The sequence below is a fragment of the Sceloporus undulatus genome, chromosome 4 (assembly GCF_019175285.1).
Source record: "Sceloporus undulatus isolate JIND9_A2432 ecotype Alabama chromosome 4, SceUnd_v1.1, whole genome shotgun sequence".
Classification (NCBI taxonomy): Eukaryota; Metazoa; Chordata; class Lepidosauria; order Squamata; family Phrynosomatidae; genus Sceloporus; species Sceloporus undulatus.
In genome coordinates, this window is record NC_056525.1 from 63,034,846 (window position 1) to 63,047,047 (window position 12,202).

General features: G+C 40.7%; 1 protein-coding gene across 1 annotated transcript in view; it reads left to right on the forward strand.

The window, feature by feature from the left end:
* Positions 1–9,756, forward strand: part of TFEB (transcription factor EB) — a 73,621-nt gene extending 63,865 nt beyond the window's left edge. The window contains exons 4-10 of the mRNA XM_042463498.1: positions 82–336; positions 1,340–1,420; positions 3,187–3,307; positions 3,475–3,531; positions 5,526–5,601; positions 5,971–6,118; positions 6,475–9,756. Coding sequence (XP_042319432.1) covers positions 82–336; positions 1,340–1,420; positions 3,187–3,307; positions 3,475–3,531; positions 5,526–5,601; positions 5,971–6,118; positions 6,475–6,945 — 1,209 coding nt within the window. The 3' untranslated portion in view covers positions 6,946–9,756. The remainder of the gene's footprint in view (positions 1–81; positions 337–1,339; positions 1,421–3,186; positions 3,308–3,474; positions 3,532–5,525; positions 5,602–5,970; positions 6,119–6,474) is intronic.
* Positions 9,757–12,202: the final 2,446 nt, after the last annotated feature.

The following is a 12,202-nucleotide window of genomic DNA, read 5'->3' on the forward strand; positions in this document are numbered from 1 at the left end:
CCTCCCCTCTGAAAATTATTGTCACTTTTTATATGGATAGCTGTCCTTCTCCTCTGCTGACTTTTTAATGTTTACTTTTAGGTTCAGTCTTTCCTGGAGAACCCTACTACATACCACTTGCAGCGGTCACGAGACAAGAAGGTCCAAGAATTCCTGTCTGAAACTTATGGGAACAAATTTGCTCCACTGCTCAGTGCCCCTTCTCCTAAGCCTCCCCCTTCTGCCTCACCAGGTGTGAGACCAACACCAAGCCATGTCTTGTCCTCTTCTGCAGGCAACAGCACCCCCAACAGTCCAATGGCAATGCTCAACATTGGCTCTAACCCAGAAAGGGAGGTGGGTATATTACAGTCTTGGGAACATGAGGATTTCTTGAAGAAGGTACTGGTGGATTTTTAAACAGGCATATGGGCCCAACCTTGCTTTTTCTGGTACTTTACCAGAGAAAGCAAGAACACTGATTGTGGGGAAGCCTGCTTCTCTGCCAGGAAGCACATCTCCTCTCAGACAATTGCTTGCATGACAGTTACTTGAATAGTACAATCATATGCTTTATGTTTTTCTGAATTCTGCCACTCCATATATAAACACACAGGGAATAGTGGAGGAAACTGGGCTAAATCTGTTCTGAACAAGTTTTCAGGAGTATTGAATGAGTTTACATGAGGGAAAATTCAAATATGCAACCCCTACTTTTGCAATGTAAAGTGGTATAATTCAGCCAGAGCTGCAGCACATGAACCCCTGCTTGTATAACTTAATGTTTAGGGGTGGGGGTGCGTTTTTCAGACGAGAATGTACAACCACCCCTCCATATTCACAGATTCTGTCTGTATCCATGGATTCAACTATCCATGGCTTTAAAATATTCCAAGGAAAAAACATTCTAAAAAGCAAACTTTGATTTTGCCATTTTATATATAAGGGACACCATTTTACTGTGCCATTGCATATAAAGTATCCATGGATTTTGGCATCCACTGAAGATTCTGAAGCCAAACCTGAGTTGATAGCAAGGACCCACTATAGGAAATGATACATAAAAACTAGCTGTGAGGGAGCTTTCGTCCCCCTTTTTTCTAGCAAGAGATGTTGTAGTACCATGTGAAATGAAAACTATTCGCTAGTCACAAATTTCTCATTGTATTTTCCATACCTATTCACATGCATGCATATATATTGCTGATTAGGCTGGGGAAATCATCCCTATATCTCACAGACTGTTATCCATGAAAGTTTATGTTATATTGAATTCGTTAGACTTTAAGGTACTACAAGACTTCTGCTATTTTTGCTACAACATAGTAACTCAGGTACTTCTCTGACTTATTTCTTTCAGATAGATGATGTCATTGAAGACATAATGCAGCTGACAACTACAGTGGGATGTATTAATCCAGAAATTCATATGCCCAATACTGTGAGTGTTTTTGTTTGCCTCTTGCTGTCAGACAGGGAGGGCTTAATGGAGCAAGAAATGCTGCCATGTCAGGATAAAATAAAGATATAAAATGAAATATAATTGTCTCCCAGCTGGAAGGTGGTGAAGCTTTAGGGAAAATTTTATTCAGACTAATAGAGGGGCTAAACATTACAGTGTGCATACACTGCAAATATAATGCTACTTGTTTCTTCACTCCCACCCCTAATTTCAATGTGTAAATGAGATTGGAAGTTCAGTGGAGTGGAGTTTTAGAGATGCTTTTTCAAAGATGATGCCCTATTATTTCAGTTTAAATACAAGTCCAGAGCAGGACTATTAATACAAGGGTCTCTTTGAGGTCTTCGATTCATAGAGTTGCTGTAACTCAAAGTCAACTTGTCAGCACAGAACAACAACAAATGCTAAGAATCAAATAGGAGGAAGAGAAGATACACATCTCTCTGTCTAAAGATAGAATGTAAGGAACTGTATTTTAGTCCATCCAACATAGGTCTAGGCAATAGGCTTCATGCACCTTCCTACAGGCTATTTTGCAGCCCCTTGCTGTCGCCAGTATTTCATGTTGGATGAAATATGTAGCCCTCCTGCTATTTTGCCCCACTCAGTAAAAATGATTTTCATGGCTTACTTGTTGCTGCTAATTTGGCTCTTCCTTCCTCATTTTTGCACTATAAATATGCAAAGGCCCTTCCTCTACCACAGAGAGCTGCTGTAGTTTATGCTAAAACTTGGTAGTAATTGTAGCAGGGGAAACTTTAGTGGCAGTGGAGTCTTCCCTGCATGGTGGCATTTGGGGGTGTGGTGGCAGGATTCAGTGCAACATATTTCTTTTCTAAACCAGTGTTATGTCATCTGGTCATGCACAGCTGGGGACGAAGAGATGGCTTGACTAAAATGTTGTGGCATGCTTAGACTGATGGTTCAGATAATGTCTTGGTCTTGGGTGAAAAAAGAAATTCCAGATAGGCCAGCAACCTTACTAGTTTGGGGCTTGTGGAGAAATTAAAACTTTAAGTCAGATGAGTTATAAATTACAACATCTATATGGAGGGTAGATGGACGCTGTGATTTTTTCCACAGGAAGTGATTTGGAGCCATCAACTGGCAAGAATCAAAGAGAAATTTGGTCCCATTCTAGAGTTTTGAAAGCTACATTTGTGAGGCAGAATCTTACATAGGGGTGTGTGTGTATGTGTACAAGTGTCACTTGGATGGAATGTAAAGATATAGCCATGTTAGTCTGTAGAATCAGTATGTAGAATGATCTTGTAGCACCTTTGGGACTAACTGAAAGGAAGAAGTTGGCAGCATGACCTTTCGTAGACTTAAGTCTTCTTCCTGCAGATGCACCTGAGGAAGTAGATGTAAGTCTACAAAAGCTCATGCTACCAACTTCTTTCTTTCAGTTAATCTCAAAGGTGCTACATGATTTCTCTACATGGGTGGAATGTAGTGTATCATGGGAGGAGAAAGGACTAGAAGAAAGGACGACAGTTAGCTATGAGTAGTTTGCCACTGGGCCCTTCCTATTGTATTTCGCTACTCATACATTATTACATTGGTACAGAATCTCTCCATGGGGAAGCAGCTCACCTTCAGCTGAGATAGTATGATCAAATAGGACATAGTTGCTTGAATAGCTGAAACAGTCCTTGTATCCATGATGCTTTCAGCAGGTTGTAACTGGCATCCTGCATTTCCTGTGCTAAAATAAAATTTGTTTTCACATCTTTGTTTTTTAGCTGCCACTATCCAGCAGCCATATGAATGTGTATAGCAGTGACCTTCCAATGACTCCCTCTGCGATGGGCATCACCAGCAGCTCCTGCCCTGCTGATCTCACCCAGAAAAGAGAGCTCACAGGTAACTTAAAAGGGTGTATGACTTGTTGAGGAACTACTTAGCTCCAGCTTTGCCTCAGAGTACAAGAGGAAATCTATTTATGCCTATATGTGGATAAGTGCACATGTGTGTTAAATATCATACTTTTTCTTGACTTACAGCTTTGTTAATTTGATCTTTGTCTCTAGATGCTGAGAGTCGTGCTTTGGCTAAGGAACGCCAGAAGAAGGACAATCACAATCTAAGTAAGTGATGCCTGGAACAAATTTCCAAATTCTCTTCAGGACTTCCTATTCTATTCTTTCTTATTCTTTCTATATGGGATATGAACAGTGACTCTCACGAACCAGTATCAAAATGTCACAACTTTCTTAATGCTACTTTGTAGTGATCTCAATTCAGAGAACTCCAGAAAGTGAACAGAGCTATAAGTGACATCCCACAGTAGCTGCGTGTACAAAGAACTGGGGTGTTTTCAAGTGGAACTTTTGTGTGTTTCTCTTTTGGCCATTCCCCTTAGCACATAAGCATGATCATGGTATGAAACTAGTCTTTTACTCATTTGATTCATTCCTAGAAAATGCCTCCCTGATCACCACTATTTCCAGCACTCTTAAAGCATGGTTTCCCGTAACTGTGAATCTTGATCTAGAAGCAGTCTACACACATACTTTTATCTTTTATGTTTAATTTAAATACAGACTTTTTTGTAAAATAATTACAAATGATAATAGAAGATACTCATCCTTCCCCCCACTGCTGATGTAGCTCTTGACCTAGGCAAAGAACACCATCTTATCAATCTGGGACATTGTCCTTTTTAGTGTAACTTATAACATAACCCACTACTACTATTGTTTATGTTGCACGCCACTTACTTCCTCAAGCAGTAAGAAGTAATTATGGAAGCAACACTTGGTGTTGGGCTTCCTTCTATGGAGAGAGGTGACTGGCAATTTAGGGTGGGTTTGTAATATTTTATTTACAAATGTAAAAGTAGGGAATACGAAGAAGCAAGCAATACACATGTTGCCACCTGGTCATAGGTTCTCTTACAGATCTCTAGAAAGTTTCATCCATGAAGTTTTCATTATTTCTGCTATCAATTTTATCTAACTCTATGTTCTGCTCTCCTTCTCTGTATTACACGAAAACTACTAGTTTCTGATACTACACACACACACACACACACACACACACACACGTGCATGTCTACAGATGCTCGTTTTCCTTCATGTACCTATAATAATGCACTGACTTCTGTGTTCAAGTACATGTGCCCATTTACACACACACAACAGGATTTACATTAATAATGACTATGTAAATATTTGCATGTGAATAAGAGTATATGGGACTACAGAATTTAGAGGTTCTGTTTTGCTCTATTTAGATAGATATGGTATGTGAGTAGCCATCACCATGTTGATTGCTTTTTAGGGGTATAGTATTTAATTAATTTAATCAGGAGAGACCGCCCCAAAAGGGTGGATTGGGGCCACCTTGGCACTACTTGCCCAGGACCCATGGCAACCACATGCATGTGGCCCTAATCCAGCCCTTTGCCGGTGTTTTAAGCTGGCTTCTGAAAAGGAGCAGTTTTCTCCTCGCTTTTTCAAGCTGGCTCTTCCTGGTTGGGGTGGCATCAGGGCAGCTTTGGGCTGCATTTGGGGTGTATGTCATCTGTTTTAGCCCTTAGATTAATAAGTATTTTTTTTAAAAAAAATAGTTCCTGGTCTATCAGGAGCTGATTCCATTTGGGGAAAAAAATATTGCTTGATGCTGTGGATGACAAGAGCCACCTTAGAAATGGGATTGATGTCCTTTTCAGAGAGAGAGAACATGGACTGCATACTCTGAAACACTGTCTCCTAAACCATCATACATGCATGCATAACTGAAGAACAAAGGAGGCATGTTCTCTTTCTTGAAAGCATCTGTTTTTCCTCATGTGTAGATTTTTAGATATGATGATGGCAACTTCTCCTAATGCAGTTTCCCTCAGTGTGTTGGACGACAGCTTCTGTCACCCCCAGCCACCAGGACGTTGGTCTGTTGGTTGAGGGCAATAGGGATTGTACTGCAATATATTTGGGAAGGTCATTAATTTGGGGGAGTTTAAAGTAAAAAATTAGACAGCAGCCATTTGCTTTCTTCTAGTAACTCTATATTTATCTTTTTTCAAAGGCGAATGTTTTAGGAAATTTCAAATTTCCACTATTTTTCTTTCTCCTTGTAGTTGAAAGAAGACGAAGGTTCAACATCAATGATCGCATTAAGGAACTAGGAATGCTGATCCCAAAAGCTGGAGATTTGTAAGTTCTGGTAAAAACTGCATGTTTTCTTGATACTGGAAAACCATGTTGAGAAAGACACAACGGAATGAAGGTTTACTGGCATATTATGTTTAGTATTCAAACAGAATTAGCTGAGATTCTGCAGCAGACATTTAGGCCCAATGATATAATGGCTGTGCTCTGACCCAGTCTGATTCTCAAAACCCACCGTGAAATTCAGCCAGCCACAATGAGGGATGGGCATCAGCGGTGCTGGTGGGCAAGATAATAAAGGATGATATGTCCAGTCCTTCCAGCAAGCCACGGTGCAGCTCTAAATCTGCTGTCAAGAACTTTTCTGAATCTGGACTTAAGTCTTTCAGTCCCTAATGTTTTGCTTGTTCCCAGGGATGTGCGCTGGAACAAAGGGACAATTCTGAAAGCCTCTGTTGATTACATCAGGAGGATGCAGAAAGACCTACAGAGGTCACGAGATCTTGAGAATCATTCTCGACGCCTGGAAATGGCAAACAAGCAACTCTGGCTCCGCATACAGGTAGGTCCCCACCTCTCACCCCTCATTTTGCCCTTTGCTTTTAACTCCCTAAGTCACCTTGACTTTAATAATAACCAAAATATAAAATGAAAAGAATAGTGTTGTTGTTGATGATGATAGTAAAAATATCATTGCATAAATCACTTAGTTCTATAAAAGCTCATGCGTGCAAGAGCCAGGTTTCAAGTGTCTTCAAAGGCAGTTCCATGTTGAGTGTGTTTTAAGACAGGTCCAAGTACCATGCATATATTATACAGAGTGGATCCCTTTTGTTTTTTGCAAACACTTCCTGTCTGGATTGTGTTCTCTTTTGCTGTCATTGTTAGAACTCTTCCTTTTTATGCCTTGTCCTAAAGGAGCTGGAGATGCAGGCTCGGGTCCATGGGCTGCCAACCACTTCACCCTCTGGCATGAACATGGCTGAACTAGCTCAGCAAGTAGTCAAGCAAGAAGCCTCTGGGGATGAGAGGACAACAGAGATTCAGCAGCAGCAGCAACAGCCGCCACCACCACCACAACTCCATCCTGAGCTGGAAGCTCAGCAGCACCAGCCTCACTTTGCTCCGCCACAGTCTCCTTACCATCAGCTGGACTTTACTCATAGCCTGAGCTTTGACGACAACTCCAGGGGCTTCCATGATTCTCTGGACCCCAGCCAAAATGTCTCCTTCCCTTCTTTGTCCAAGAAGGATCTAGACTTGATGTTGATGGAGGATACCATGCTGCCTGTGGCTTCTGATCCCTTGTTCTCTGCCGTCTCACCGGAAGCCTCTAAGGCCAGCAGTCGCCGAAGCAGTTTCAGCATGGAGGACACAGATATGCTGTGATTTGAAGCCTCTAAGGCAGAAAGGACTAATAGTCAAATATCTGTTTATGAAGATTTGTCCCTCTGCCTCATCCATGCAGACTTTTTCAGGGGCTTGGGAGACTAAACAGAAATACATCCTAAACTGTGGACAATTTGGGATGGACAAGGTTCATCCCAGCTTTTGGAATGTTAATCCTCTCCTTCCCATTTATTTTCTGCCCTGATTTGCCAAAAATGTAGAAATCCTGCTTCATCAGTCATGATCACAGGATAATCAGGGTTCACAACTCCTTTCCAGACTTTCTAACTCCTGTGCCTTCATATTGCATGTCCTGCAAAGCCACTTTGCCTTTTTTAATTGTTTTTTTCTTTTTCTTTGCTACAATGTGGTTTTGGTGTAGAAGGCCAAGCAGCAGTTCATCCTGTCTGAAATGCAGGCTTAAACAAGGATTGGAACTAATCTGTGCTCCCAGACCCACATGTCTCATCTGTGTCCCCCACTGTTACCCTCCCAAAGCTTTTTTAGCTACAATCACCAGGTCATAGCCTGATTCAAGTATGCTCCCATACTGAGGCGCCTTTCTGTACATGGTGCAGGAATGCCCAGTAGACTCTACAAAAGGGAGAGTGTGGTGCTACTGCCAAAATGTGTGTCCTCTTGGGTGGTGATTTTGTACCAGTTCTTTGGAGAGATTGTGTAATAAATCTCAGAGAATCCCTTTAAAGGTAGCAACCCAAGTGGAACACACTAGCCTTAATGATTTTTTGCAGTTTTTCAAAATAACACTCCATTAGGCCTTGATAAAAAAACCTCTCGTTTGATTCTTCCCAAAGCTCAGGTCACCAAAGTCTATTTTTGGCTTTGGCTCCTCCTCTCTTTCTCTTAATTTTTTTGAGGGTGTGTGGCTATAACCCTATGTAGCCACATAGGCATTTGTGCGGCAAGAAGGGTTTGTGTGCATACCTGCAGTCATTTCAGGGTTGTTTTTAACAGCAGTCTTTCATCCTGGAGAATGAGCAGGTTGTTTTTGTCATTTTGAACCATGCTTGGTTTCATTCAAAACCTGCAAGTTTGTTTCTTTCCTACCACTGCATACAGGTTCTCAGTCTTTGTCCAGATGAGGCCTCTGTATAATGTACTGATAACAGCCCATCAATCTAACTGGGAGCCATTTTTCTGTCAGCTGATTCTGTTGCTTTTTAAGTTGGGTGTTTTATCTGTAGCTTTGCTACAAAGAAAAACATATTTTTATATTCTTACAAATTCTAGACTTTCAGTGAAGCTTTCCTTGTTCTTCATTTGCACTAGTTCAGTTAAATATATTCAGCTATGCTAGTGGTGAAGTCCTAAGGACAACTACATACATGCACTTATTTATGCTAACTATCTGGATTGTGAGGTCTGTGTGATGCTTTCATTCTACATATACCTGAGGTCCTTATTTTCAATACCATTTACATAGCAATATACCACTGAAATGCAGCTACTTTTCTGTGACATGGTACATGTAATTGGTTATCAAAAATTTGGAGTTTTGCACATGCATCTGGAGTTTTGCACATGTATCTGTTGAGGGGAATACCTAGCATACTTACCCTTGCATATCCTATTCTGGGCTCTTTCATATATAGTCCAAATGAAGATGGAGACCCTGCTAACAATGCTTGAAGGAGAGTTCTGGTGGTTCCTACTCTGATTTATTTTATACCCTCATGTGAATGTTTTGATATGTGCTGTCTCCTAGAACTCATAAAATCCCTACATGGTTCTTTTTGCAGTCTAAGCTCTCTTCCTCCCTACTGTGTAGTCCTGGGAGTATGAAAATGAATGGATTTCGTTCCTAACACCAGTAGTTCAGTTTCTGAAGGCATTAAGAATACTTCCACTTAGGAATGGTGGTACTTTGCAGTCCCATATGTAGAAACTTTGGTTGAATTGTCTTCTCCACAGTTCCTAATTCTTTTTGGTAGCTCAGCATCCTCCTTCCTGCTAGCCTAGGTGTGTTTGCATCAGGACTTGGCCTGATGTTTTTGACAAGAGCAGCATGTCCAGTGCCTGAATGTAACTAATCAAAATATAGTTCTTACAGGGGATCTGTATTTTTATTTTTATTATTATTATTGACCTCAGGGTAGACAGTGGTCCTTCTTCAGTTTGAGCACTTGGTATCATCAAGCTTGTGAAATGTTAGGAAGACAAAGTCTCATATTGAAGGGTTTGGGATGGTTATTTCACATTGGTCCTGCTTGGTTCAAATGTTAAATTATAAAATATTACTGATTTTCAAAGGAACAAAGAACAAGATCCAGTCACATGGAGATAGGAAGAGGAGTGTTTGTTTATTTGGGGAAGGGCTAAATGATGCTCCTTGGATTACTATATTAAGTTTATTAGTCTATTTTAGTCCTTTTAAATTTACAGCATGTATGCCTTAAGGCTTTGTTAATGCTAGTAGAATCTATGAATTTCTATCTGTGGAGAAAGAACTTCCTCTTCTTTCCACTTAAAATCTGAATCTTGTTTAACTTGATTGTTAAGAAGAGAAGCTGCAGCTCAAGGTGGCACATGTGGAAGGCTAGAGGGTTGCGTTAGCCCCCCCCAGGCGACCTGGAGAAGACTTCACCTTTCCACTGCCATAACCCAGAAAAAGTCAACCCCCCCCCAAAATATCCACAAACAACTTCTAGGAGGAATGGGGACATTTTTCCATGTTTGTAGTTCTTCTTGGCCATTTTTGGCCCAGGGGAGGCCATTTTTAACAATAGTGAGTAGAACAGAACTCACTTCCTCTTTCAGGAAAATGTCCTCTCCTGGGTTGAAACATATGGCCAAAAAAAAAAAAAAAATGTCCTCATACAGCCCAGTGGGCATTTGGGAGCATTTTGGAGCAGACAATAGTTTAAAAACATTTTTAACCCTGGGAGCCACAAAAATGGGCCTGGGGCCATGTGTGACCCATAGGCAGCATTTTGCAGTCAGAAAGCCCTAGGTTTGATTCCTGGCAACTCCATTTAAAAGAAGTATCAGGTAAAGATCTCTTGAGAGGCTAGAGAACTGCTGATGTCTGTGCATGTGTGTACATGCCTTCAAGTCATCTTTCACCTTATGGGGACCCCATGAATTTCATAGGGTTTCCTAATGCAAGGAATACCCAGATATGCTTTTCCACTTCCTTCCTCTGAAGTATTTCCTACAGAACTTGGTATTTATGGGCAGTCTCCCATCCAAATACTAACCAGAGCTGACCCCGCTTAGCTTCCAGGATTAGATGGGCCAATGGTCTATCCAGCCATAAAGCAGTTTAAAAATTGAAGAAAACTCTGAGGAAGAGAAAAGACCTCTGGTGACACAAAGAGGAAAGATTTGTGGTGTGAAATAAATCTCATTTGTCGAGTTTTTGATTCCAGACAAAACTGCCTTTAGTAATCCATCATGATTCTAGGATATATAGCTTCTTAAACCCTTTCTATACAATCACTTAAGTTCATTATATGGTGTTCTTGCAATTCCGCTCTTTCCACAATTGGAAGGAGGCAATGCTCTTTCTGCATTGATTAGAAATAAGGCTGGAAAATGCCTTGCTGTAGGAGAGAAATGTATGCAGGAGAGGGAAAGGTCTTTGGGAGAAGAGGAAGGCATGGTTTCCATTAAAAAAAAAAAAAAGACACAGGGCCCGAACAGACAGGTCAAAATAAAGCTGCTTCGGGTCACTTTGGAGGTATGCTGTTTAAATGACACATGCATCTTAAGAGGCCAGAAGCAGCACCAAAGCTGTGCTCCAGCTGTTCAGGCCCTAAGTTAAACAAAACATCCACCAAATAGTAGAGTGCAACCTTTCTACTTGGATAGGAGAGGAGACCAACAAATACCAGGTGTTGTAGGCTACATTTCAGAGGAAGGAACTGGCAAAACCACCTCTTGAGTCTTCCTTGCTTAAGAACACCATATGCAATTCATGGGGTCACCATAAGTCCACATGTGACTTAAAGGCACACACGCATGCACACATCTCTTTCAGGGACTTGCTCTAAAATACTAGCATCAAAAGGCTAGATGAGCATTCTTCTGCTGAAGTGTCAGAGCTGGAGAGAGTATAGTCTGAAAAAATTGAAACAGTGATGCTAAATGTCTTGGGTTCACAAAATGTTGCAGTGATTGAAAGATAAAGTTATTAGATTAGACAGCAGTTAATCACATCACAAACAAAATCCACCTGAAGCCTTTGATGTGTTTATTAGCAGCAGTCCTCAAACCAATGTTTAGTGCTCTTTCACAGGAAGAAGGCACTTCCCCCCCTTCTTTATGAATTTCATAAACAGTAGCATTCGGGCGGGAGCACATGGTTGTGTCAAACGTGAACATTGCAAAATTGCTGATTTTGATAAAGCTATGTCCAGTGTTTGGATGAAATCTGCAACTTCATCCAAGGGATTTTTATTTTATTTTTAGTGTTTTCACAACTTGAAATGTTTTATTATTAAGATAATTGTATTCTGAAAATATTTTAATCCTTTTGTGACAAAGCACCTCCTGTGAACTCATGTGCCACAAAGACCCATTTGAACGTTGGAATTGTTTCTATTTTCCAACTCATTCTATTTCATTCTGAGTTGTAAAAAGATTATTTTTTAAACTGTGAAACCAATAATACTGTGTGATACTATATGTGAATTATGTATATATATGAACATCTAAAGTTCTGAATAACTGAAAAAGCTGTGAATGAATGAGTTGCCCCTTGAACTTGGTCAACAGATCTCATACACAGTGCACTTTCCCCTCATCCACAGGAAATACAACTGTTGCAGTTATTCTCATTGTACAGATGTTGTACGCTGCATACTTGCATTAGTATCATGGGCACTTTCATCTGGCATCATTGCAGCCAATGATACAAATTTCTATTCTTCTCCCAATGCCATTTTTAGATATTTAATGCCATGCCGTTTTGTTTCTCTTGAGTGTTGTTTTCATTTAAAGGGAGTGAGCAATTTTGACTTTCTATAGTGATTTGGCTTATGAACCCAGTCAGCTCCAGCCTGTTTAACCAATGGTGAGAGTTTATGAAATGTGCAGTTGAGAAACAACTGGAGGGCTACAGTTGCCCACTCCATCTTTAGATGTTGTGAACACGCACTCTTGAGCAATGAAACATCCACCCCCACTATTTGTAAACATGTATGTCCCCACAGCAAGGCTACCTCTGCCTCTCCACTGTGTGGGGATGGAGTACTATAATACTGGTGCTGGATAGGGACTTGCAGTCCTTCAGCAT